Source organism: Leptodactylus fuscus, chromosome 2 (genome assembly GCF_031893055.1).
Source record: "Leptodactylus fuscus isolate aLepFus1 chromosome 2, aLepFus1.hap2, whole genome shotgun sequence".
In the NCBI taxonomy this organism is placed as follows: domain Eukaryota; kingdom Metazoa; phylum Chordata; class Amphibia; order Anura; family Leptodactylidae; genus Leptodactylus; species Leptodactylus fuscus.
In genome coordinates, this window is record NC_134266.1 from 227,452,003 (window position 1) to 227,477,366 (window position 25,364).

The 25,364-nt window shown below is 43.5% G+C and overlaps 1 protein-coding gene across 1 annotated transcript in view; it reads right to left on the minus strand.

Moving 5' to 3' along the window:
- The window catches only part of GPD1 (glycerol-3-phosphate dehydrogenase 1), a 37,488-nt gene extending 13,910 nt beyond the window's left edge, over positions 1 to 23,578 (minus strand). The window contains exons 1-4 of the mRNA XM_075265726.1: positions 23,440 to 23,578; positions 15,284 to 15,461; positions 2,158 to 2,298; positions 641 to 779 (exon numbers count right to left, since the gene is read on the minus strand). Coding sequence (XP_075121827.1) covers positions 641 to 779; positions 2,158 to 2,298; positions 15,284 to 15,461; positions 23,440 to 23,477 — 496 coding nt within the window. The 5' untranslated portion in view covers positions 23,478 to 23,578. The remainder of the gene's footprint in view (positions 1 to 640; positions 780 to 2,157; positions 2,299 to 15,283; positions 15,462 to 23,439) is intronic.
- Between the last annotated feature and the right edge of the window lie 1,786 nt (positions 23,579 to 25,364).

The window sequence follows — 25,364 nt, forward strand, 5'->3', positions numbered from 1 at the left end:
ACAGCACCTTTCAGGTCACAGTGTGACACCATTTACTTACACTGGTGAAGGATTCACAGGACGACAGGGCAATCTTTGGTTACATGAAGGTAGTTGCAGCCAAAGTTGCTGTGTAGCCCTGGCCTAATAGTTGTATACTTCCACAATGAGCGCCCACTAGTGGTGGCAGAATTTTATCTTTCTATGCCAAGTTGTATGTGTGAAAAACATAGCGCCCACCCTTATCATATTAGAACAATTACAATGGACATTAAAGGCATTTTAGGGAACTTTTACTGTATATTGATGTTCCTCATCGATCAGCTGATTAAATGGGGCTGTGCCACTCAGGTACCAGGTACAGTAACTTACGCTTAGTTCCATTCAGTTGAATGGCTGCTGTAGCTAGTCACCATCACCATACAATACATGGATCTTTGTCAGCTTCTAGATCGCACCCCCTCCCAATTAAATATTAGTTACTTGTCCTAAAGTTAGGTCATAAGTATTAAAGTGCCAGAAAACACCTTTAAATAATAATAATAATAATAATAATGATGATGATTAGTATATTTAGTGGAATGGTCTTTCTGAATTCATTCGGCATTTTCCTATGGGACCCCATTATTGTATAGGCCACAGGGATCATGAAATATCTTACCAATTGTAGTCTCACAAAATTTTCCATCAGCGACTTCATTGGCAATGTTGGCGCCCATTAGCACGCTCATCTGAATGCCGAGCCTCTCGCGAATGATGTCTGATATCAAGCGAAGTCCTTCAGGTCCTTCATCTACACCCTGGAATGAGGAGATGTCATTTTAAAGTCAGTCATGTAGATATATCTATCATATATGAATATTTATATACTTACACTTAGGCCTGGTTCACATCTGCATTCGGTATTTCATTTGGGGGGACTCTGCTTGGGGACCCCCTGAATGGAATACTGAACACACCAAAAAACTATTAGATAAGAAACCACACGGACCCCATAGACTATAATGGGGTGCATGTGTTTTTCGTACGAATCATGTACAGAGAAAAGTAGTTCAAGGAGCACTGTTAGGGAGCGTTCACACTACCGTCGGTGTCCGACATGTAGTGTCCGCTCCTAGTTTCCGCTCAAAATCTGTCACGGACACTAGGAGCGGACACTAGATGTGTCCGTGACACCTGTCATTCACTTGAATGGGCATCGGGTGCGTTCTTTTGCACTCCGTGCCCGTCCTTCCCTGTCCGCAAGAGAAGATGTCCGACTTCTCAAGCGGACAGAAAAACCCTGCATGCAGGGTTCTTCTGTCCGCTTGAGAAGTCGGACAGCTTCTCTTGCGGACAGGAAAGGACGGGCACGGAGTGCAAAAGAACGCACCCGATGCCCATTCAAGTGAATGACAGGTGTCACGGACACATCTAGTGTCCGCTCCTAGTGTCCGTGACAGATTTTGAGCGGACACTAGGAGCGGACACTACATGTCGGACACCGACGGTAGTGTGAACGCCCCCTTACTCTACATGATTCATGCGGACACCGCACAGAAAACACACGGACCCCATTATAGTCTATGGGGTTCGTGTGGTTTCCTTGCTAACTGCTTTTTAATTCGTTCGGTATTCCATTCAGGGAGGGGTCGCTTAAGCGGACTCCCCTAACGGTATACCAAATGCAGGTGTGAACGAAGCCTTACTCTACTATGCAAAATACTATAAATTCTTATTGTGCAGTTTATCAATATATTGCATTATATTAGCCCAGTTATCACAATGTACAAGTAGCCCCGGAGATTTACAGTAAATGATAAATTCAGTTATTATATTTGGCTATCTCTAGTTTATTATACTGGAGGTGACCCTGATATGTACTATCTTGTTGCCTTTGTATCCTGCTGATGTACTTGGTGTTTTGTACTTTTACTACTGTACATTGCCCTGTATTATTCCTTTTACTGACTGCTGTACATACCCAGTAATGGTGGTTTCTGTCTTTTTACCTGACACTACTGAATATGACAAAGACTAGTCTTCTCCATCGTACTTCACCTATACTAATACACAAGCCCATTATCTGAGGTTATAAATTAGGAAGGAAATGGAACAGAGATTTGTGGTAAAATACAGGTGGGAACAGAAGGCTAGATAAAAAAAAAAAGCCATAAAAACAATGATAATCACTCACACCTTTATGAGCGACACTCCAAATGCTTCTTTCTTTACTTGAGTTTTCAGTTGTTCACATAGTTTACCAATAAATTGATGGGGGACAACAAAAATGAGTATATCTGCCCCCTTTGCTGCCTCCAGCAAGTCCGGCACGGCCACCTAGTGAATGAAACACATAGATGAGAAATTATAGGTAGCATGTAAAAAAAATAAATTATAATATATATAATTTTTATTAATATATAATAAACAAAAAAATATATAATCACAGAAAGGGTTTATAAAAGGTTCACACAATTAATTTACAAGAACAATCTACATTCCATGCATATAAATGAGGCTTTTGCAACCCTTGTTTTGACATTTTTTTTTTAAAGTTTTTTTTATTGCCATGGAAAGAACTTTCTGTTACAAAATGTGAGGGTTAAGCTAATACTTGTAGAAGTGTCTGCACCGTAGCAGATCAGCACAACAAATCAGAGCAGAAATCCTACAATACAAAGCAAATTGTTTATCTGCCATAAAGTATTTATCACCTAAGCAAGTGATGGCACCTCCCGGTGATCATAGCAATCTGACCACAGTGACCCCTACAAATCATGAGATCAGCTTCATTGCAAACTGCGGATCCTGCTGGTGCTGTGCAGGTATTATAGTGTTCTGCGGAGCACCCAGACCCCTTTATTTTACTAGCTGCTGGAGGTTTCTGCTCAGTGAAAGGCCACTATTTGCTTAGATGGGAAACCATTTTAATTGTTAAAATTGCTGGAAGTTGCATAAAAGCCTAGGTAATACATGTTCATGGGTCCCAAGCCAATTCGTTCTCCACACTCACACATCCAGTGTGAGCACAACTAAGAGTGAAGAACTCATGTATGAAAAGTGTGAAGTCTCCTTATTCACACTTGCATATTTAGGTCATTATTTTGCATTTGTATGTGTAAGCCATGAATAGAAGTAGAACAAGAATTAGAATAGAGTCAATAGTAATGAAAAGTTCTGCAGCACTTCCATGCTGATGCAAATGCTGATGCAAAATGTGAATGAGACCTCAAGATGGAACCAGCAAGGCTTCCCTCAACTGGTACCCAGCAAATGGCAGAAAAAGTTAAGGATTAAAATGCTTGGCGTAAGAACATTGTAGAACTTTTCATTATTTTTGTAGTCAGAATGGTATATATAAATTATACATAAATAATAATAATAACAATAACAATAATAATAATAATATTATGCTCCTAGGGGTCTGCTGGTGTTTACTTCCTGGAGTCTATTGACAAACAGGAAATGAGCTGTCAGCCAATCACCGCAGGAGGCGGATCACCACTGCGTCTAGTGATAGGTCGGTTGTTTTCTGTGTCAAGAGGAACCAGAAAGCAGAGACTGGCCGGGGACCTGGGCAACATCAGAATGCGGTTGGCAATGAATCAGAAAGGGGAGCGTAACTTCTGTAGGTTCTTATGCTTTCTTTAAAAAAAAACAAAAAAACATTCACAGACGGTACAACCACTTTATATGGTCACTAATTTTTCAACAACCTTTGCAAAACTCAATGGAAGAGACAATAAGAAATTTTTAAATAATAATAATAATGTATATGAAGTCAACAATTCTGCAGCATTTCACACTTCTCAAAGAAAAGTGCTTCTTTCTGCCCTTATCAAGCAGTTTCCCTGCTCCTCCTACTCTCTGCTACAATGACTTAAATTCTGAAAATCTCTGCTGTATCCATCGTGACATCTTGCCAACTGCAGGTCCCATGACTCATAATACATGTCCATAGAAGTCTAGGGAGAATGGAAGGTGGAAAAGTTAGCAGAGGAAGTGAGATATAACACTAGAAATCGATATAATATGATGCTAGAGCTAAATAGGTGCTATCACAACCAAAGTACTTTATTCACATTTCAGTGCAATATATGTACTGCATGGCCATTGAGCGGATTCACAGTAGGAGAGAGACAGTTGGGAATACTCTCCTCTATTCACCGTGTGTAGTATATGGAAGCTACTTTACACCCAAAGTCTTCTAAAGGTTAGGTACACTTGATGATTACTCTTAGGGCCGGTTCACACATGCTGATGTGTTCCGTCCGGAATGATTCCGCATGAGGACCCTCCTGGACGGAATACAAGCGCAACAGCAAGCGCTTTGCAGTTCAAGCGCACGGGCCCCATAGACTATAATGGGGTCCGTGGGCTTGCCGCGCACGAACGATTCGTGTGGGCAGTGTGCGGCAAGCCCACGGACCCCATTATAGTCTATGGGGTCCGTGCGCTTGAACTGCAAAGCGCTTGCAGTTGCGCTTGTATTCCGTCCGTAGGGGTCCTCATGCGGACCCTTACGTACAGAACACATCAGCATATGTGAACCGGGCATTAAGTGTATACAATGACTAAAGAAAGTCTGCCAAATTAAGCCAGACCCCAATCACTTGCTCCAGATTTGCATACCTATATAAAGTTGATGATTATCTCTGCATTGCTTAATTTTTTTTTTTTTCTTAATAGGTTTTATTAATAAATGAATCATAACCTTATTTGCATTTTATTCCATATTTAAATTCAAAGACCAAAAGGTTCACGGAAACTGATGTAAGGCAAATGAACTCTGCTACGTCTTCAAGAACGTTTTTATATGCCCTTCGGATATGCAAAACTCAGAACAGGACTAGAATTAAGCAACGGCCCATGGTTCCAGATCTGCGAGATCAGAGACCATTAATTTCAGCTCCTGGCACTTTATAGGGCTCAGTGTTAACATTATATAACTGTGTGTTGGCAATGGATTTCAAGGCAGAATAACAGAGGAACTGTACAACACAGATCTAAGAGGGTCCCAGAATTTTAGTTGCAGGATCGTGAGCGTTTTACCTATAGATTTAATAGGGGGGAGAGAAAAATGTAAAAAGTAAAATGCATCAAAAACCCATTTATTAGCTGTGTTTTGCTACATGGGATACATGACCTTTAACATGGTTATAGACTTAAGATGAAAGATGTTCAATGTTTCCATGACAGCAGCGATTCTGAGAATTCCTACAAAGTTTGACATCGTATAGTTACACATCAGATACAGTGTTGATGGGTTTCTGATTATTACTTAAAGGGGTTGTCACACAAAAGCAAGTTATCCCCTCTCCATATCTGGCTATCTCTGTTGCTTCCATTGAAATGAATGGTTCCTGTTGCTCCATTCATAATGTGAGATGACAGTCCTCTCTTCTTGGCCACTGATCTGAAAGTTATCCTCTATCCTATGGATGTCCAACATACCAACATTTGGCAGGTTAGCAACTAGGGCAGATGGAATGGAGTATGAGCGTATGATCTGACTACACAGGGTTTGTTTGTAGTCTCTAACCATGGAGACATATACTTTTGCACAGAACAAAAATGATAGATCGAGCACTTGAGCAGGATTGCATATAGATCAGTACTTTTCCTTTCTGTGACTGCAACCAATTTAGGAAAGGGCGAAGAGTCAATCTGTTTATCATGGGGCATATGCAATTCCATCATGGAGTCTGGGCAGCTTCCTTTCTGACAGAGCCTGGTCGTGTACTTCATGGAGCATGGTCACTCTTGACATATGGTAAGACATTAAATTACACTGTGCAAGGTGACCTTGCCAATGACAGGATGTAGATAAATCATTTCAATGATGACAAGGGTTAAACAAGTTGAGCGTTCCATTATATGCCATTTAGTTAAGAACTAGAAGTCCGGAATTGAACAAATAAGTGGCCAGTTTGACCTTTTTTATGCAAAATCTTTTCTGCTTGCCCAGTTTCCTGGACACAGGGTAAAAAAAAAATAAAGTCCTAGGAATATTATTTTTGCAACAGTTTTTTATTTTTGAAGGCTACGGCTACCCGGCGACTTTGCCCGAGACTGAATCTTTTTGCTATTAGAACTTACAGTCACAGCAGCCTCCGGGTTGCAAAGTAACTCCATTAATATTAGTGAAGGATTGCAGGGTGATCCAGACGGCCAAAGTCACTGCACCACCCTATCCTAAGTAATCATGCACACGATCATGTGCACTCTGCAGGTCAATGAAAGCAGAACAGATAACACACAGATTGGTATGTGGAAGTCATCTGTGGTTTTCACTGACTCATCCATTCTGTTGGATGGGCTGAGCTTCAAATGTGGACAGGTATAGGACCTGCTCTTAAATGCGACCTGGACACAAAACCGCAAAAACTACAGCTGTGTATATGGACCCATTGAAATGTATGGGCCCGTACTTTTATCCACAATTGCCTTACGAGGCCTTAAAGGGATTCAATCATTAAAATGACCTTGTTTCTCACTAAGATGTAGGAACAGCTTTAAGAAAGGCTATTCGTCTCCTACCTTTAGATGTCTTCTCCATGCCGCTGTTCAGTAGAAATCCCAGTTTTCTTCTATATGTAAATGAGTTCTCTCGCAGCACTGGGGGTGGTCCCCAGCACTCAAACAGTACTGGGGGCGTCCCCAATGCTGTGAGAGAACTCTCCAGTGCCGCCTCTATCTTCGCCTGGAACGCCCTCTCCCTGAATCTTCTTCTGGCGCTGGCTTCAAACTTCTAGGCTTGCACAGTCGGCTCTGCCGTCGGGCCTCGGGCAGGGCTGACTGCGCATGCATTTACCCTGATTATTGTGTAAGCAGCCACAAGAAAATGGCCGCAGGCACGCGCAGTCAGCTCTGCCTGAGGCCCAACTGCAGAGCTGACTGTGCAAGCCTAGAAGTTTGAAGCCAGCGCTGGAAGAAGATGCAGGGAGAAGGCGTTCCAGGCGAAGAGAGGCGGCACTGGAGAGTTCTCTCACAGCATTGGGGACGCCCCCAGTGCTGCGAGAGAACTCATTTGCATACAGAAGAAAACTGGGATTTCTACTAAACAGTGGCGCGGAGAAGACATCTAAAGGTAAGAGAAGAATAGCCTTTCTTAAGCCTATTCCTATGTCTTAAGGAGAAAAAAAAAATGTGATTTTAATGATTGAATCCCTTTATTCACTTAGATCTACTATCCCCCCCCCCCCCCCTTCCCGATTTATTTATGCCTTTTGTGATTTCTATATATTAGCGCTGGTATCTATTGCGATACACAAAGGGTTGGCTACTGCGTTTTCTGTTCTATAGTATACGCTGTATTTTAATTTTATGTGCTTTTTAATACATACAGCATAGCACACTCTGCAAGTTTTCTGCAGATTACAGGCTACTAGCTATGGCGGCCCATAGTCTGTAAATGGACTATTGTCATAAAAGTGCTATTAGTATTAGAGACATGGCGGCAAATGTGTAAATGTCATGAATTCTGCATGTTTTATTACCAATAGGGAGCGACATATCAAGTAAAGTAAAAGTACAATGTACATGATAAATATGTGGTCTGTCCACCTGCTCAGCTCATGTTTATAGACAAAGAAAGTTCTTAGTCTTTCTGCATACAGTCAACACAACAGACAAAGCCAAATCTAATATTTCCTGTTAGCCTGGGAACGCTTATGATGCCAGCCAGGTTTTGGGTAACGTTTCTGTTATTTTCCATTCTGCTTTACCAACACAAATGTATCACTGGGGCCGCTCCTGTGTCTCAATGATTCGGGCTGTCAGCAAATCACACTGAACAGGCTATAATTCTGGCTGAGTCAAGGCAGAGCTGCGCGTGTAAAAATAGCACGAAACCCTGACAAGTCCATACACAGGGCTCAAAATGTGCAGTGTAATTACATTAAAGGAGAATGCATATACAGCAAAATTCCTTTAATCCAGTATCAATGGGATCTGAGCAGCGCCAGATTATCAAATATTCTGAATTATAGAGAAATATATAAAACCCGCTGGTCAAGAAGAAAATACAAAATCTGCAATTAAAAGGGAGCCTTCACACGGAGTAAACGCGTGTGTATTTTTGCAAAATACACGTTTAAAAATAAGACTCCCATTGACTTCAATGACATTTTACAGGCGTATTTTTACACGTGTAAAAAATATCATTGAAGTCAATGGGAGTCTTATTTTTACACGTGTATTTTGCATAAATACATGCGGGTTTACTCCGTGTGAAGGCTCCCTTAACCTTTGTTTAATCAGTGGAATTTACAAATCGATGATATCTCAGCTCAGTTTTCTAGTCTTGTGCATAAAAGTTAATGAATATCGTTGTATATCAAGTGGTTGTCCAGGATTAACAATTTTATGGCCTCTCCGTAGGAGAAGTCATAAACATCTGATCATGGGTGGACAACACGTGGTCTGATGAGATATATGGGACCCATTTTCGGTGCCCATACTATGCACGAAACAGGCCAGAAGCAGTTGGGTCTATGGCCATTGTTTTGCTACTACATATATATTGTACTGATGGGTAGGTTTAATACCAGCCACAGTCCATGGATAAGCGTTCTACTGTTTCTGTAAAGGCATAGACCCTTTTTTCCTAATAACATTGAACCCCTTTAAAAGGAACTGTCCCACAAGCAACACACAGGATGGGTGATTCACGTATGAACGCTGGGGACCACATTACTGGGACTGACCCCCATCGCTGACCAAAACAGTGTCCCAAGCCCCCATTCTTCTTCACTGCAATAAAAAGGAGCCTGAATGGAGAATTGGACGAGCATGTGTGCCCCATTGAAATTCTATGGGACTGAAGGAGAGAGCAGAGCACTAGCCTATATTTCATTTTATATTCCCTACCTCAGTTACCATTTAGAAAATCAGGATAGACACACAATAGTCACACACATCACAAACAACTGCATTGACAGCACCACATTCTCCCTTACAATACAAAATAGAGAGAAAAGGAGAGCTGTACATGCAGAAGTGATAAAATCAGTGGCAGCTCACTGAGAACATTGTAACCCATGGTGTGACTCAACAAAACCCCATCACAAATTCATCTTAAAAAGCTCATTGTGCTTATTTGAATGGGGTCAGGCTGGAAAATGTACATTACAGAATGCATGTTTTCTCCTGACTGCCACACACTAGTTTAATTCAGATTTCGTGTGAAAAGCAATGTATGAAATCTGAGAGTCAGGAGGCCTGAGAATGACAAGTATAACCATGCATCCCCTACACCAACCAATGATCATGGGAGTTCATTCAGACCTGCTAGATCTCTGTAGATATGTCTGCATTTAATTGGAGATCACAATCCCCCCCCCCCAAACAAACAGATACCAATATGAGATACTCCCATTGCAATGTTAAAAATAAAGGAAAGGATCCGGCCATTCTGTATGGATTCCATTACTTTTAGTAGATAAAAAAATTTTTAAATAAAATCCTGCAGACTCTGCATTTTTTCTGTAAAGAAATCCAGAAGCCTGACAGAATGGATGGAAAATAATTCTGATGGGATAGAAAAAAAACCCAGAAAGTATAAGGCAGTTGTGAATGAAGAAAAATGGTTCCAAATAGCGAGGGGAAAGCAATTAGAAAAGCATCTTACCATCCTGTTTTGCTCTTCTCCATCTTAAGGATAGAGATAAAAACAGGACAGACCAAAATGGAAGGGGTTGATGCGTATCTAATTCCGTTCCCCTCACTGCTCAGAGTCTATACCTCTTTTATACTGTTAATAAATGCTGCTGCACATGAAATATAATGAAAAGCCTATGTGTAGCCTAAATGATATCCCGGCTTCTTTCACTGGGAACACAGCAGAAGCTATACTGTATTCTCCTGAATATCTCATTCTCATGACTATCAGATTCTCCCTATATTGACACGCACAGACCTATTCTCAACAACAGAGTGGTGCCATTATAAGTAGATAATTGCGGGGGCCACATGGTGGCTCAGTGGTTAGCACTGCAGCCTTGCAGCGCTGGAGTCCTGGTGCTCAAATCCTGCCCAGGGCAGAAAACCATCTGCAAGGAGTTTGTATGTTCTCCCCGTGTTTGCATGGATTTCCATCCCATATTCCAAAGACATACTGATAGGGAAAAATGTACATTGTGAGCTCTATGTGGGGCTCACAATCTACATTTATAATAAATAAATAAATAAATAAATAAATAATTGCAATAATTCTGCTAGGAAACATTTTTTTTTTTTTAAAGGCACCTCTCCCAAGCATATACAAGGATCACCACCATCTAACAGAGCACATTATAGTGATACACATCATATCGTTATTCTATATAGAGTTTTTATTTGGAAAAAAACAACTTAGAAATATTATGCAAATAAGGCTACGGACACATTGGTGTTGTGTGACTGTTCGTGGACTCAAGCAAGACTTTTCTCTCTGCCAATTTCAGGATGAAACCCGGCGGACCCCACATCAATACCCACTTTTTAAGTGGACAGGGTTTCCATTTTTTCATGTCCCCAAGCAGACCTGAAGAATGGAACCTCGAACGCTAGTGTGAACCTAGGGTATGGCACTGGTTGGTGCACTGGGGGCAGGCCTGTTCTAAGGTTAGGCCATAAATGTTCTAGTCCACGAGAACTCCTTTATAAGGCAGAGTTCACATGGGGTATTTTGGTCGGGATTTTGAGGCTGAATCCGCCTCAAAAATCGTGAGCAAAAATACGGCTCCCATTGAAATCAGTGGGAGCCGGTCAGTCATAAAAAAAGAAGCGATATGATCATTCTTAAGACGGATTCGCGAAGACCTGAAGACACTCCCTCCTCCCGACTAGGCCCACTCACATGGGCCTAATCCAGAGCAGAGTGCGTGACTAAATGCCGATGCATAGCACCAGCATCCAGTTGCAGCTACCCGTATTTTGTACCGGAACCTGAGGCGGCCTCCGGATCAAATTCCAGTCCAAAGTACCCCGTATGAACCCTGGCCTAATATGTAGTCAGATCACTACAATTTTTCCAGTACAGTAAAGTATATTTCCAATAGCCACTCCACCAAATATACAATTTCAGCTGCGATAAACAGCAATTTGGCTTACCAATGACTCGTGAGAGGTCAACAGCGACAAATGACTGAGGTCATGTGGATCTATCAGTCATTCATGCATTCATACACTCAGTCTGTAGTACATCAGAGCAAACCAAGCAAAACATTGCATTCTGATTGATAAGTGGGTTTTATGTGTCCAGGGCAAAGGCCATGTTGCATTAGTGAGCAATAAAATGGTCTTGTTGGTTTTGATAATCTCCTAGACTGCCTTGAAATGTAAAGATTGATCAGAACATGCCTTCTTGCGTGAGAATAAAGAGAATGTTATGTAAACTGGTTATATAGTCCAAGGCATCAATTTACATTATTCTGCTCCACAGAGGTAAAGCAAATATAGTCGTAAACAATTTTATTACATCCGCGGAGTTGTCATCCATCATATTACTTTATTCATTGACAAGCCTGAATCATCACGGTGGCACCTTCTATATATCACCAGCACATTTCAACCAACCATTAAAGAGACCCGTCACCTCTCCTGAAAGGTCTGTTTTAGTAAATGCTTGTTTTCCTTATAAAATAACAATTCCGTAACAGATTTTCTTAAAACTTTGCATATATTTCTTAATGGATTATCTGCTTTGATTTATGCAATGCTTTTATTGTAACATTATAATATGCAATAGGTGATTGTGATGAGTCTTACAGTATTGACCACACTCCGTTCCAAGATAAGATAAGATAAAATAATCCTTTAATAGTCCCACCATGGGGAAATTCAGTGTGTTACAGCAGCATGGATAATACAGTAATATATTACAAGAAAGACACATACAAGCTCAGAACAACAGATAGAAAAGATAGTAGGAGTCATAACAACTAAGAAGAAAAAGAACGACTCAGGATCATTTAGTTCTCTGTGCGGAGTGATCTTTATTTGGCCTGATGTAGATTATACAGCCTGACCGCGGTTGGGAGAAAAGATCTCCTATAGCTCCTTCTCACACTAGGGGTGAAGCAGTCGGTCACTTACAGTACTGCCCAGTGCTGTCACGGTCTCATACGTGGGATGGGAGTTGTTCTCCAGCATGGAGCTCACCACGGACAGTATCCTTCTGTCACCCACCACATGTACTGGGTCCAGGGGGCTCACAGGCCAGAGCTGGCCCTTCTAACCAGCTTGTCAAGTCTATTTCTATCCCTGGCTGGTATGCTACTCCCCCAGCAGGCCACTCCGAAGAAGATGGCTTATGCTACCACAGAGTTGAAAAAGGCCCTAAGAAGTGGCCCCTGGACTCCAAAGACCTTCAGCCTCCTGAGCAGGTAGAGCCTGCTGTGGCCCTTTCTGTGCAGCATATCCAGGTGATCAGCCCAGTCCATCTTATTATTGAGGATCACACCCAGGTATAAGTCTTGACTATCTCAATACTCGTCCCCTGGATACGTTCCATGAGGATGATATGACCTGTAGTTATGTGTCTCCTTAGTCCCCACTAGGCTTAAACAAGGGGTTGCTAAACTCTGAAAAACTGCAAGGTATGGCTATATAACAAGAAGAATAGGTATGACGTGCAATATAGAAAGTATATATATATATATATATATATATACACACACACACACACTGAAGGCCTTCGTGAAATAGATCATTTGTTAACCTGAGTACTGCAACTGAAGAACACCAGACATTAGGTGCAGTAGCACTTTTCACGGAAACACACATTTCCAAGACACACATTTGAATAATTTATGGTGCCCATACATCTTTAAGATTGGGATAACACTTCATTTTTGCTGAAGAACAGTGTGTGGTTTGTAATGACAGTAATGGGTAGCCCAGGTAGCACATACATCTCACCTGTATGGTTGCAGCCAGTAGGCCAAAGGTTTTCAGTTTAATGGTCATTAGCATATAGGTGACATACATACTAATATCTGCTACTAATAACTGCAGTTAAAAAACATGCACAGTTTTTGAGCAAAAAAGCACAGTGTAAACTAAGCCTAATAGTTGCTGGTCAAATAAGTAGCTTTTCTTCCCAACTCCCCCATATACATAAGTGCTCAGGGGGTGGATCACGTAAGGGTTTCGATGGAAGGAGTAGAGCAAGTTGCTGCCAGATATAGCTGAACAGGATAAAGATGGTGAAATTATGGTGATCCAATCTTTCCTTCCTCTCACATCATCTACTGGGGAAGAGCCAAAGGGCCCTCACACGTTAAAGTGGGCTGTACTCTACAAAATCGGCAGGTTCATCAGACTTTTCTCTTAGGTGTAGACCAGCGCATGTGTAATGTTAGTTAGAACCTACCAGCTCCAGGTCTTTCCATCCTTCAATATTAGCCCCTCCACTGTTTACAGAACCACTGACATTTTCTCTGTAGCCCCCACCAGTGGCAGGCAAGGGAACATGACTCCATGAGCTCCAATCAAAAGCAAACAGTGTTCGAGCTCTGAGTTAACACCCTCTTGACAACTCCTGCCGACACCACCCACTTGTCATTACAGTTAAGTTAAGCACCAAAACTAACTGCATTAATTGTTTGGGAATGGTGAGGGCTAGAGAAAAGTCCAACTGTGCCCAGTGGCGGATCCAGGCTTTATGGGGCCCTGGGCAATTGACTTTGGCGGGGCCCTACTTACCCGTGCGTCTGGGGGTTAAAAATAAAACAGAATAAAACTTACCAAACATGCACGGGGGGCGGGCACCATCTAACTAGCGAACTGAGATTGATAAATGTCAGTTTGCGAGTTAGACGGGACCTGAGGACATCGCTGGAAGAGGAGGCGTGGTTGAAGATGACGTCGGACCCTGAATGCCCGCTCCCGGCGCAAGTTTGGTAAGTTGAGCATATTCTGTTTTGGGGGTTTATTTTAAACCGGGGGGGGGGGGGGGGAGGTAGTGTAGTGTTTTTAAAGGCTGTTCACGCATATGTGGGGCTCTATCAGCATGATTTTGCTTATAGAGCCCCTTTAAGGGCCTCGCGCTTCTAACCGACCGACCCGACCTGCATTTTGTTAGGTCCGGGTCGCGTCACGGGGCCCAAGGCAGTTGCCTGGCTTGCCCGGCCCTGGGTCCGCCCCTGACTGTGCCAGAATCCGATGAAAAAGATGAAAAGAGGTGTTGAAAGATCCTCTTTAAGGGGGTTGTCTCGGTTAAGGCATTGATGATATATCAATTTCCAACCCTCCACAGTCCTTTTGCTACTATCCCACCTTAACTTAGAACAAAGCAAGAAATCAGCCTGACACTTTATTGCCATATAACTCAGCAAAACTTATTTTGAAGGAAAATGTAGGTTGTCAGAAAGGATAAGTGCAGTAGATAAGACATATAAGTAGCGATAATTCCTCTACCCAACACAATTCCCCATCCGTAGGCATTGGTGGATGAATCGCTCAACACAGTTGTCACAGATGCCAATATGTTGCCAGTGTAAATGCCTTGATTTGGTGGTATTTTACAGCACTTGCAAAGTGCATAGGATTCTAGCTAATCCCATCCACCCATTGCAAAAAATATCCACAGCGGAAAAACTGTTGTGTTTTTGTAAATCACAGCATGTCGATTATACCTAATGAAATGCTGGCGGTTTCCATATAGGTATAACAGGGACAAAGTTTGCACAGGAAAACTCTGCAGACGAAAGTCTGCAAATCGTCCCATGGGGCCTTAGCCTAATTCTATCACAGAGCAGGTAGCTGAACAGTCCATGTTCTGTCATAGGAGACCGCCGGTATCGCACAGGATGTCGTGGTAATGTCATTACATCGCGCTACCTGCGCCACTACTACAGGGAGAGTCTGCGGCTGCTCCGCTCATCGTGGGAGCGCGATAAGGAGAGTACAAGATTTTTTAATTTTTTTTTTATGGTAAGGGATAGGGATTACCTGATAAGGGGCAAATATTTATAGTGGGGCAACTATTAAATATAAGGGGGCTAGTATTTATAATGGAGGAATTATATATAAGGGGCACTATTTTAAGAGAGGAATTATTATATACAAAAGAAGCTGTTATAAGGGGGAGACTGCTATATATAAGGGGGGCTGTTAAGTATAAGCAGGCTACTATAAGGGGGACCGTTATATATAAGGGGACTACTATAGGAGAGCGCTATTATACCAGGGCTAGAAGTAAAAAAAAAATTAAAAAAAAAAGAATTAAGAAGACCAAAACCTCGCAGTCTGTTATTTCCAGTTATTAAAAAGAAGACGCTGGAGTCAGAGGAGTCATTCCAGGATACAAATAAAGAACAATGAAATGCGCACTTACCACGTTGGCTGGAAGTTTGTGCCCTGGGAGATATTTCACGTTCTCGTGTTGAGTGTTGATGATCTCAGTCAGTTTCTTTCCTGATATTAGCTCCTCAAATACCCACATATTCACCACATTATCAAACTGAGGGAGCTTCGCCGCATTGTCCCCGACAATCTTCGCAATGGCAGATCCCCTGCACAGACATAAATATGTTAATCGAGGCAAAAGTCCATGAATGAACAGAAATATTATTACTGCTCAAGGCCCAGGGAACAATTCTTCTATCAGGCTGACGCTGCGATGAAAGGAAATCTTCGAAACTGATCTGAACTCATTGCGCTCATGATGTCTAGTTTATTTGCAAGCACAGAATATTACATACGGTATATTTTGTTATGGGGTGATTGTAGGCTGTGGTTATTCTATCACTTAGAGGATGATAACAGGAAGGTCACAACCAATGTATGTGTTACTGTTATAGCGCACCCAAGAGGAAAAATAAAGCAACTTTGTAATTAATCCTCACTTAAAATCTATTGTTTTGTTTCCGCAGCTCCATTGCAGACTTGTATGTCTCCATGGTAATAGACTACATAAAACCCTATGTAGTCTGATCTTGCATGCTCTCATCCTTTTTACTAATGCAGAACTGGTCAGCAAGAAGTAGACAACAGATGGATGCCTGTACCCCTGCAGATTCCAGTACCAGAGAGCGTATAGCTAAGACACTTCATTTTAGCAGCATTAAAATAGTGATAACAAAAACTTTGTGTTGAATATGGCTCTAACCTGGCAGGTAAAACATCAATAACTATATGGTGAATATTATTTTAACACAGTGCAACATGATTTTGGCATTAGGCTTCATGCACAATGTGGGATCATATAGGACCGGGTATGAAGGTAGCATGTTCTATTACAGGGGTAGGCAACCTTCAGCACTCCAGCTGTTGTAAAACTACAACTCCCAGCATGCATACTTGCTCTGCTATTCTAAGAACTCCCATGGGAGTGAATGGAGCATGCTGGGAGTTGTAGTTTCACAGCAGCTGAAGTGCTGAAGGTTGCCTACCCCTGGACACTAGCTCCCATCACAGTCTCCACTCTGATGCCACTAATACTAAGACATTTCTGGTCTCCATATTATTTTTTCATAGGTAAAGTGCACAATGGTCAACCAATCACATTATGAAAAATTCATACTCAAGCCAGCAGCTGCATATTACATTCAATGCCCTGTGTCCAACAGAGAATACACAGTAGGATCAGTGGGCCATCTTCATTATAGTTTATGGGAGATACAGGAATGGTTGAGTGCATCAACCCAACCACTACTAAATTAGATAGATAGATAGATAGATAGATAGATAGATAGATAGATAGATAGATAGATAGATAGAGTAGAGTAGAATCACCATCAGGAACAGATTTAGCAATTTTGGCACCCCAAACAAAGTTATGTGTGGGGCTCTCTTATACGTCCCTCTAGTACCCACACCCACAGTTTACTGCCCCCTTAGTGCCCTCACACACAGTATGCTCCCTGCCATCGTGGAGTGACTTCAGGAACTGTTGTGTGTCATGTCCAGATGCAATTCATGCTGGGCTGAAGAGGAGGAGCGGTGAGTATTACTAAACATAGACCAATACCATCTGCAATGGCCAATATCAAAGGGAAAAAACTACCAGTCAGTATATAGTCAGAGTATATAATCTCTGGGGCCCTGTGCAATTCCTTGGGTTGCTTAGTGGGCAAAGCATGGTCAGTAGTACTGTTTCTGCCATATCAATGCATACAATTGTGCCCGCTAAACTCCCCTCCCTAAATTGCCAATCAAGATGCCACACACGCTAATGGGCACATACCATAGCTCTTCTCCTATGTTCCCAAAGAGAATTTACGAGTCAAGTTCACTGTCCTCTGTTACCCTCTCACAAGAATCATGAGGGAGGGGGAAGTATGCCACATGAAGGCTGGCTTATCTACAATAGGACATTAGTTAGCATTCCCTCAGCTAAAGGCAACCTGTACTCTGATGGGTTCCTGTATGTGCGAATTCTGTCGTCAAGGTGAATAATTTACACAATGACAATATTCCATGTGATCCTTTGATATAAATGCCATAAATGGGAAGTAAAAGTGCACTCCATCAGTTTATCTAAAACCACCGCAGAGGTGACTGGACACAAAGGTGGCCATTAGTCCGCGTTCCTATTATTACCGCTCAATTAGGCTCAGGCTGCAAGAAACACAGGCTGAGATAGATAGCAGGGACTTCATGGGTCCTAGCAAGAATATCAGACACATAATATGTGATATAATATCTTCCTATACCACCTCATGGATTCTATAACAGCTCAAGAAATGGATGGTGTTCTACAGGATATTGTGAAGATGCAACATCATGTTCTGAAAACATGGACTGCTCTAACTAGAGATGGTGAGACCATAGGAGCATCAGAAAATGGGTGAAATACCTACACACAGTGTGGGACAGAAGCTCCTGTGGTTCCCCCTCCATTAACTGGTAGGAAATAGACCCTAATAGCCTTCAAATTGCATTGTCTTCTGCTGGGCCTATTATTGCGTTAGAATCCTCTGGTGGGCCTAAGCCCTATAAGAGTAAGTTCTCCGCCTCAGGTTCCGGTCCAAAATACGGGTAGCTGCGACTGGATGCCGATGCACTGCACCGCTATCCAGTTGCGCACTCCACTCCGGATTAGGCCCAAATGAATGGGCCTAGTCGGGAGGGAGTGTCTTCAGGCGGATGTTGCGAGGCCAAGCCACCTAAAAGAATGAGCATCTCGCTTCTTTTTCCTGGAGCTGGAACAAACGGCTCCTGGAAAAAAAGAACTGACCGGCTCCCATTGATTTAAATGGGAGCCATCTTTTTGGTCAGGATTTTGAGGTGGATACGGCCTCAAAAGCCTGACGAAAAAACCCGTGTGAACTTACCCTAATACTCTAATGGGTAGTCCAGCCCTACTGCCCCAAATTACATAAAGGTAAGAGATTTAATGTGTAGGCAGAAAAATAATAAAAACAGCAGAAGAATATTTAGACATGAAGGCAGATTGTTCAATATTGTTGCAGAAACATCTTTGCTACCATGTAAATTTAAGGGATCCGGCCACCACTTTTGGTAGGTCTGTTTTTGTAATTGTTTCAATTCCCCATGAAATTATATAACAACATTTTTTTTCTTTTTCATGCAAGTTTTTCTATTTTGATATTCTTATGGCCGCCGATAGGCCTCAGCAGTCCCATGACGGGACGTCAGAGCCAGCGAGGACTTCTGGCTAAAGAAGATAGCCAAGCAGAAGGATCGGCCCACTCTGGGAGGACACACAAGGTACCTCTCCAGCCCCCTTCCACTGCATGATACCAGAGTGCTCGCTGCGGCAGCTTTTGTTGTTTTTCCACTTTTTTCCCCCCCATTTCGCTTCAGGCTAAATGCCAAGCATGTCAAAGGTGACAACTAGCTGGATGAAGCAGGTACTTTCTGCAGAGTAAAGTAATATAATATTATATTATATTATAATATAATATAATATATAGTACCCGAATCAAGTAGGGTAAGCGGAACAAAAAAAAAAAAGAGTAAATCTGGTACACAGTGGAAAAGTGAATTCATGTTTAAATGATAAAATTCTGACTCCAAGCAAGAACCACTTGGAAGGCCTCAGGAGCCTACTGAACAGAAATGTAGTACTGAGTATAATGGAGGCTGAATAAGGCTGAAGCCCCACGTTGCGGAAATGCAGCTTATTTTGTTGTAGATTTTGTTGCGTTTTTTTTTTAGCCAAAACTAGGAGTGGACTGAGCAGAACGGAGAAGTATAAGAACTTCCTATATTTCCCATTCCCTCTGTAGCCATGTTTGGCTTTGGCTAAAAAAAAACCGCAGTAAAATAAGTTGCGTTTCCGCACTGTGGGGCCTTAGCCTAAGGACCCACGAGCTGGAAACGCTGTGGGAACAACTGCAGCGTGAACGTATTGCGGTTCTTCCCGCAGCGCTTTGAACAGAAAGTTCATGGAGTTTTCCCCAGCCTAAAGATTTTTTGAGCTAAAGTCAGGAGTGGATTGAGCAGAAGGTAGAAGTATAAGAAGTTCCTATATATTTCTCATTTCTTTTGTAGCCATTCTTGACTTTGGCTCAAAAAACCACAACAAAAAAAGCTGCATTTATGCAATGTGGGGCCTCAGCCTAAATTGGTCTTTAAGGCTAAGGACCCACATGACGTCATGCAGCAAAAAAGCTCTGCGGGAAATATTGCGTTTTTTCCTGCAGCGCTTTTGACAGAGAGTTCAGAGAGTTTTCCTCTGCAGACTTTCTGCTTCAATTATGCCTGTAGGTATAATAGACATGCTGCAATTTCCAACACTGCAACAGTTTTGGAAATCACCACATATCCGATCGTGTATTTTAACACAAATTAGGGATGGGATTAGCTAGAATCCCATCCACCTTTCTGTGACTGTAAAATGCCGCATTTTTTGTCCACAGCGTTTCTGCCGCGGCACTTACGCTATGTGCAGCCCCAGCCTAAAGCAGTTTTCAAAGCTTAAAGTAATATCTAGAGATGAGCGAGTACTGTTCGGATCAGCCGATCCGAACAGCACGCTCACATAGAAATGAATGGACGTAGCCGGCACGCGGGGGGTTAAGCGGCCGGCCGCCGTCAAAGCGGAAGTACCAGGTGCATCCATTCATTTCTATGGAGCTTGCTGTTCGGATCGGCTGATCCGAACAGTACTCGCTCATCTCTAGTAATATCTTAAAGGTCACTAATATCAGATCTGTAGGGATCTGACACTCGGTCCCCCAATGTTTAGCGGTTCTCGACAGCTGATACACAGAGAATGTACCAGGTAGCAGACAGCTCTATCTTCTGAGTAGCAGCAAAACCAAGTCCCTGTAGCTTAGGTCCCATTCAAATGAATGGGAGCTGATCTGTAATACCTGAACTAGCCACCAGACAGAGAACAGCGCTGTCTTCTTCCTGTTCCATTCTCTGTGCATTAGCTGCTGAGAACAACTAATTTATGGGGTTCCTGAGTGTTGGTCTCCCACCGTTGTGATAGATTAGCAATATTTATAGCCCAGAAAACCCAAGAATGGCTACAAAAGGAATGGGAAATACTGTATATAGGGAATATTTATATTTCTACCTTCTGCTCAATCCATTCGTGGCTTTGACTCAAAAAACCATAGCAAAATCTGCAACAAAAGAAGCTGCAGTTCCACAACATGGGGCCTTAGCGTTAAGGTTGCGTTAAGATGGCGAGTTACAGTTTGTTTAGCATTTTGCCTGATAATTGCATCCCATTGTCCTGCATTCAGAGTTACTCTTTAATCATAGTGTTCCATCTTTACAATCTCTCTATTCTGTAATCCTTTACCATAAATTGTATTCCCTGTACTGCAGCACTAACAATATCACGCCACTCCTCGAACAGATGGCTTCTCATGCATTCTCCTTAGAACCATTTCCCAAAAACAAAAACATCTTGTCTGTTCCAGGCTGTCTACGGATTATCAGCTAATCTGTTATGACCCACTTGCATGGTAGGGCCACTTTAACCATAGGGACAAAATGGCCCAATGGTTACGGAGCCCCCTAAGCCACACTGGATCTAGTGGGACAAATGCACATACAGCTCAAAACTGTCAGTGTGAGTCGCAAGTCCGCGGCTTACATTGAAAGCAGAGTGTGACCTCTTCCCGACGAAGGCGCGATGACGTCATCAGCACCTGCAATCAGAAGGAGGAGGACACCCGGCTGCTCTTCGTGGGACTGCGGGTAAGTATAACACTGTGTGTGGGGACCACTGTGGAGTGCATTGTACTGCATGGGGTTTCTCTGTGGGGCAGACTGCATTGTGTTGGGGGGCCATTCACTATTTATATCACACAGTATCTGTTTTATAGTAGACATGATATTAGTACAGGCTGTAATAACATTGCATGGTCACAATAAAACAGATCCTGTGCGATGTAAATAGTGAACATTATTATTCAAAAGTAAACTATTACTTTTCAGTACAAAGTTGTTTGTATTATTGAAAGCTCAGTAAAGCCCCATTCATATGACTGTATTTTGCGGGTCTGTAACTGTCCGCAATTGTGGATCTGCATAGTATTAAGGTTAAATTTCCGCGTTTGCACTTTGCAATAATTTAGTGGGTTGGAGTTGCAGTTTGGGCACTCGGTCTCTAAAAGTTTTGCCATCACTGCCCTATATATTTCCTAATCATATTTGAGCTATTCCTGGCTTTGGGTCAAAAAACTGCAAGAAAATCTGCAACAAAAATTTTAAAAAAGCTGTGTTTTTGTAACGTGGGGTCTCTGCCTCAGACACTTTTTTCACTTCATCCAATAATGGATGTTGCTAAAGATGTCCTAATTGGAACATGTAAATGGACATTATAGATGTTAATGGTCACCTCATGACAATCAACAATAACATAATGGTACGGCTGGCTTTACACTGTCTACTTCAAGGGTTTATTCACACATCACAAAAAAAGAGACCAATAAAATTACTATTTATAGTGTTAAAAACAAATGCAAAACAAATCACACTGACCATCAAAAATGGACATGAAACACCTATCCTGTTATTTTCCATCTTGTCATTGGTCCCTTCATCCCCTACAAACTACTACACCCTTTATAAATGCCAAAACTAGGGCTGTGGAGTCAGAGTTGGAAAAAGTTACTGACTCTGGCTCCAAAATAAATTCATTAATTATATTATACAATTATTATTAGGAATGTATAATTAATTAGAGGTATAGTTTATCACATATTGACTTTCATAGGAATCAATCACTGGCTTTTTAATGATTTACAGGATCTATCTGACCATGGCTGTCAGCCATAAATGAAGGAATCAGAGGAGGAGTCGGTGTCAGACTGTGGCAGTACAGAGGAGTCGGAGTTGAAGACTTGGCCTACTAGCTCCACAGCTCTGTCCAAAAGCGCTAACTACAAGTATACATGGCCACTAAACTTTCCATTAACGTACAGTATGCCAATTTACCATCCCTTGTAGAAGACAACTCAGGGTGTGTTATCTGTACTCCAAATACTGTACATGAGACTGATGGGACAACAAGTAACATTGCTCAGCACAATTCACTCCTACAGTATTCACAACTCCACATATACACTAAAGGGTAAAACACAAGTTTTGTGTATGTACCTATTATTTATATTACATATGATTCCTAACAATGAAACTCTATATTGGCTTAGCACGGCCATGTGTCTATATAGACTATGCGGATGTATGCAAGTAAATAAACAGTCCCAGTGCCAAGAACTCCGGGGTCATGCCAAAGCAGAGAATACAGGATTTACAAAGTGCCCTAACCTGTTCACAACAAAAAAAGTTATGTCTGTCCTATCCCAAAATAATATGAGCCTTATGATTTGGGGTTTGTCCTCCAGCAGCTCCCTGTAACATGTAGGAGGGCACCTCAGTGTGGTGTAAGAGGAGACTGTGTTACCAGGTGGAATTTGCTCTCTTCAGCACTTAGACCATAGAGCAGAGGTTATGTCATGAGCACACAAGATATCCCGCAGATAACAATGTGGAATAGACTGGATCACAGTGAACACTTACAGTATACAAGGTCTTGAAGAACTTTGAGCAGAGCAGTTTTACAGGTTACTATATTGTCTTTGAACACCTGACTAGAGGTATGGGGTACGGTAGTTTTTCCAGTAGTCTATAGTGCCTGGAATAACAAGCGTGAAACCTGATGGGTGTATACAAGGCAGGCAAAATATACTATAAACCCCACAGTAGTGAAGTGTGCTATATAATATATGCCAATCAGATATGATGTCTGCCTATAAATACATATATAGGAAATACATGATGCATAAACAACAATAGTAAGTGAAAGGAAGAACCATCAGATGAGCTCTCCTAGTCTTGTGACTGTACACAGAAGGATCTGTGGGAGCAGAGCTCAGCATGTATATTGTTGTGGGTGGATTATGACCTCCTGCTGCTGCTCAATGAACAAGAAACAAAGGCATTTCTATCAGATCCCCAGGATCACATGATACTGTATGGGGTGACAGTGCACAGCTCCAGCAGCTGATCCCCCCCAGCCCTGGGAATAACATACAGGATCACACAGGTGCACATACTAACCAGTTGCCAGAGCCAATGATGCAGACTTTGAGTGCCATGCCGCAGTGCCCAGGTGCAGTGCAGGTCTCCCGGCTGTAGACAGGTCTGTGCTGCCCGATCACACCAGATCCGGACACTTCACCCAGCGCTAAACTCTTGGCATTTAAACCTGAGCTGTCAGTCATGTGTAACTCCGGCCCCGCCCCCGGCCGCTGATTGGCTGAGAGAGCAGCCCGGGCCCTCCCACTGTCTGGCTGAGGCCATGTAGTACAGGAGCAGGATGTGCACCTGACTGGGGGCCCGGAGACCCCTCACTGGGCCCTGCACATCATTACCTGTCATGTACTGGGGCTGAGGCCATGTAGTACAGGAGAAGGATGTGCACCTGACTGGGGGCCCGGAGACCCCTCACTGGGCCCTGCACATCATTACCTGTCATGTACTGGGGCCAGGCCGTGTACTACAGGAGCAGGATGTGCACCTGACTGGGGGCCCGAGACCCCTCACTGGGCCCTGCACTGCACATCATTACCTGTCATGTACTGGGGCCAGGCCGTGTAGTACAGGAGAAGGATGTGCACCTGACTGGGGGCCCGAGACCCCTCACTGGGCCCTGCACATCATTACCTGTCATGTACTGGGGCTGAGGCCATGTAGTACAGGAGAAGGATGTGCACCTGACTGGGGGCCCGGAGACCCCTCACTGGGCCCTGCACATCATTACCTGTCATGTACTGGGGCCAGGCCGTGTACTACAGGAGCAGGATGTGCACCTGACTGGGGGCCCGAGACCCCTCACTGGGCCCTGCACTGCACATCATTACCTGTCATGTACTGGGGCCAGGCCGTGTAGTACAGGAGAAGGATGTGCACCTGACTGGGGGCCCGAGACCCCTCACTGGGCCCTGCACATCATTACCTGTCATGTACTGGGGCTGAGGCCATGTAGTACAGGAGAAGGATGTGCACCTGACTGGGGGCCCGGAGACCCCTCACTGGGCCCTGCACATCATTACCTGTCATGTACTGGGGCCAGGCCGTGTAGTACAGGAGCGGGATGTGCACCTGGCTGGGGGGCCGAGACCCCTCACTGGGCCCTGCACATCATTACCTGTCATGTACTGGGGCCAAGCCGTGTAGTACAGAAGCAGGATGTGCACCTGACTGGGGGCCCGAGACCCCTCACTGGGCCCTGCACATCATTACCTGTCATGTACTGGGGCCAGGCCGTGTAGTACAGGAGCAGGATGTGCACCTGACTGGGGGCCCGGAGACCCCTCACTGGGCCCTGCACATCATTACCTGTCATGTACTGGGGCCAGGCCGTGTAGTACAGGAGAAGGATGTGCACCTGACTGGGGGCCCGGAGACCCCTCACTGGGCCCTGCACTGCACATCATTACCTGTCATGTACTGGGGCTGAGGCCATGTAGTACAGGAGAAGGATGTGCACATGGCTGGGGGCCCGAGACCCCTCACTGGGCCCTGCACATCATTACCTGTCATGTACTGGGGCCAGGCCATGTAGTACAGGAGAAGGATGTGCACCTGACTGGGGGCCCGGAGACCCCTCACTGGGCCCTGCACATCATTACCTGTCATGTACTGGGGCCAGGCCATGTAGTACAGGAGAAGGATGTGCACCTGACTGGGGGCCCGGAGACCCCTCACTGGGCCCTGCACATCATTACCTGTCATGTACTGGGGCCAGGCCGTGTAGTACAGGAGCAGGATGTGCACCTGACTGGGGGCCCGAGACCCCTCACTGGGCCCTGCACATCATTACCTGTCATGTACTGGGGCCAGGCCATGTAGTACAGGAGAAGGATGTGCACCTGACTGGGGGCCCGGAGACCCCTCACTGGGCCCTGCACATCATTACCTGTCATGTACTGGGGCCAGGCCGTGTAGTACAGGAGCAGGATGTGCACCTGACTGGGGGTCCG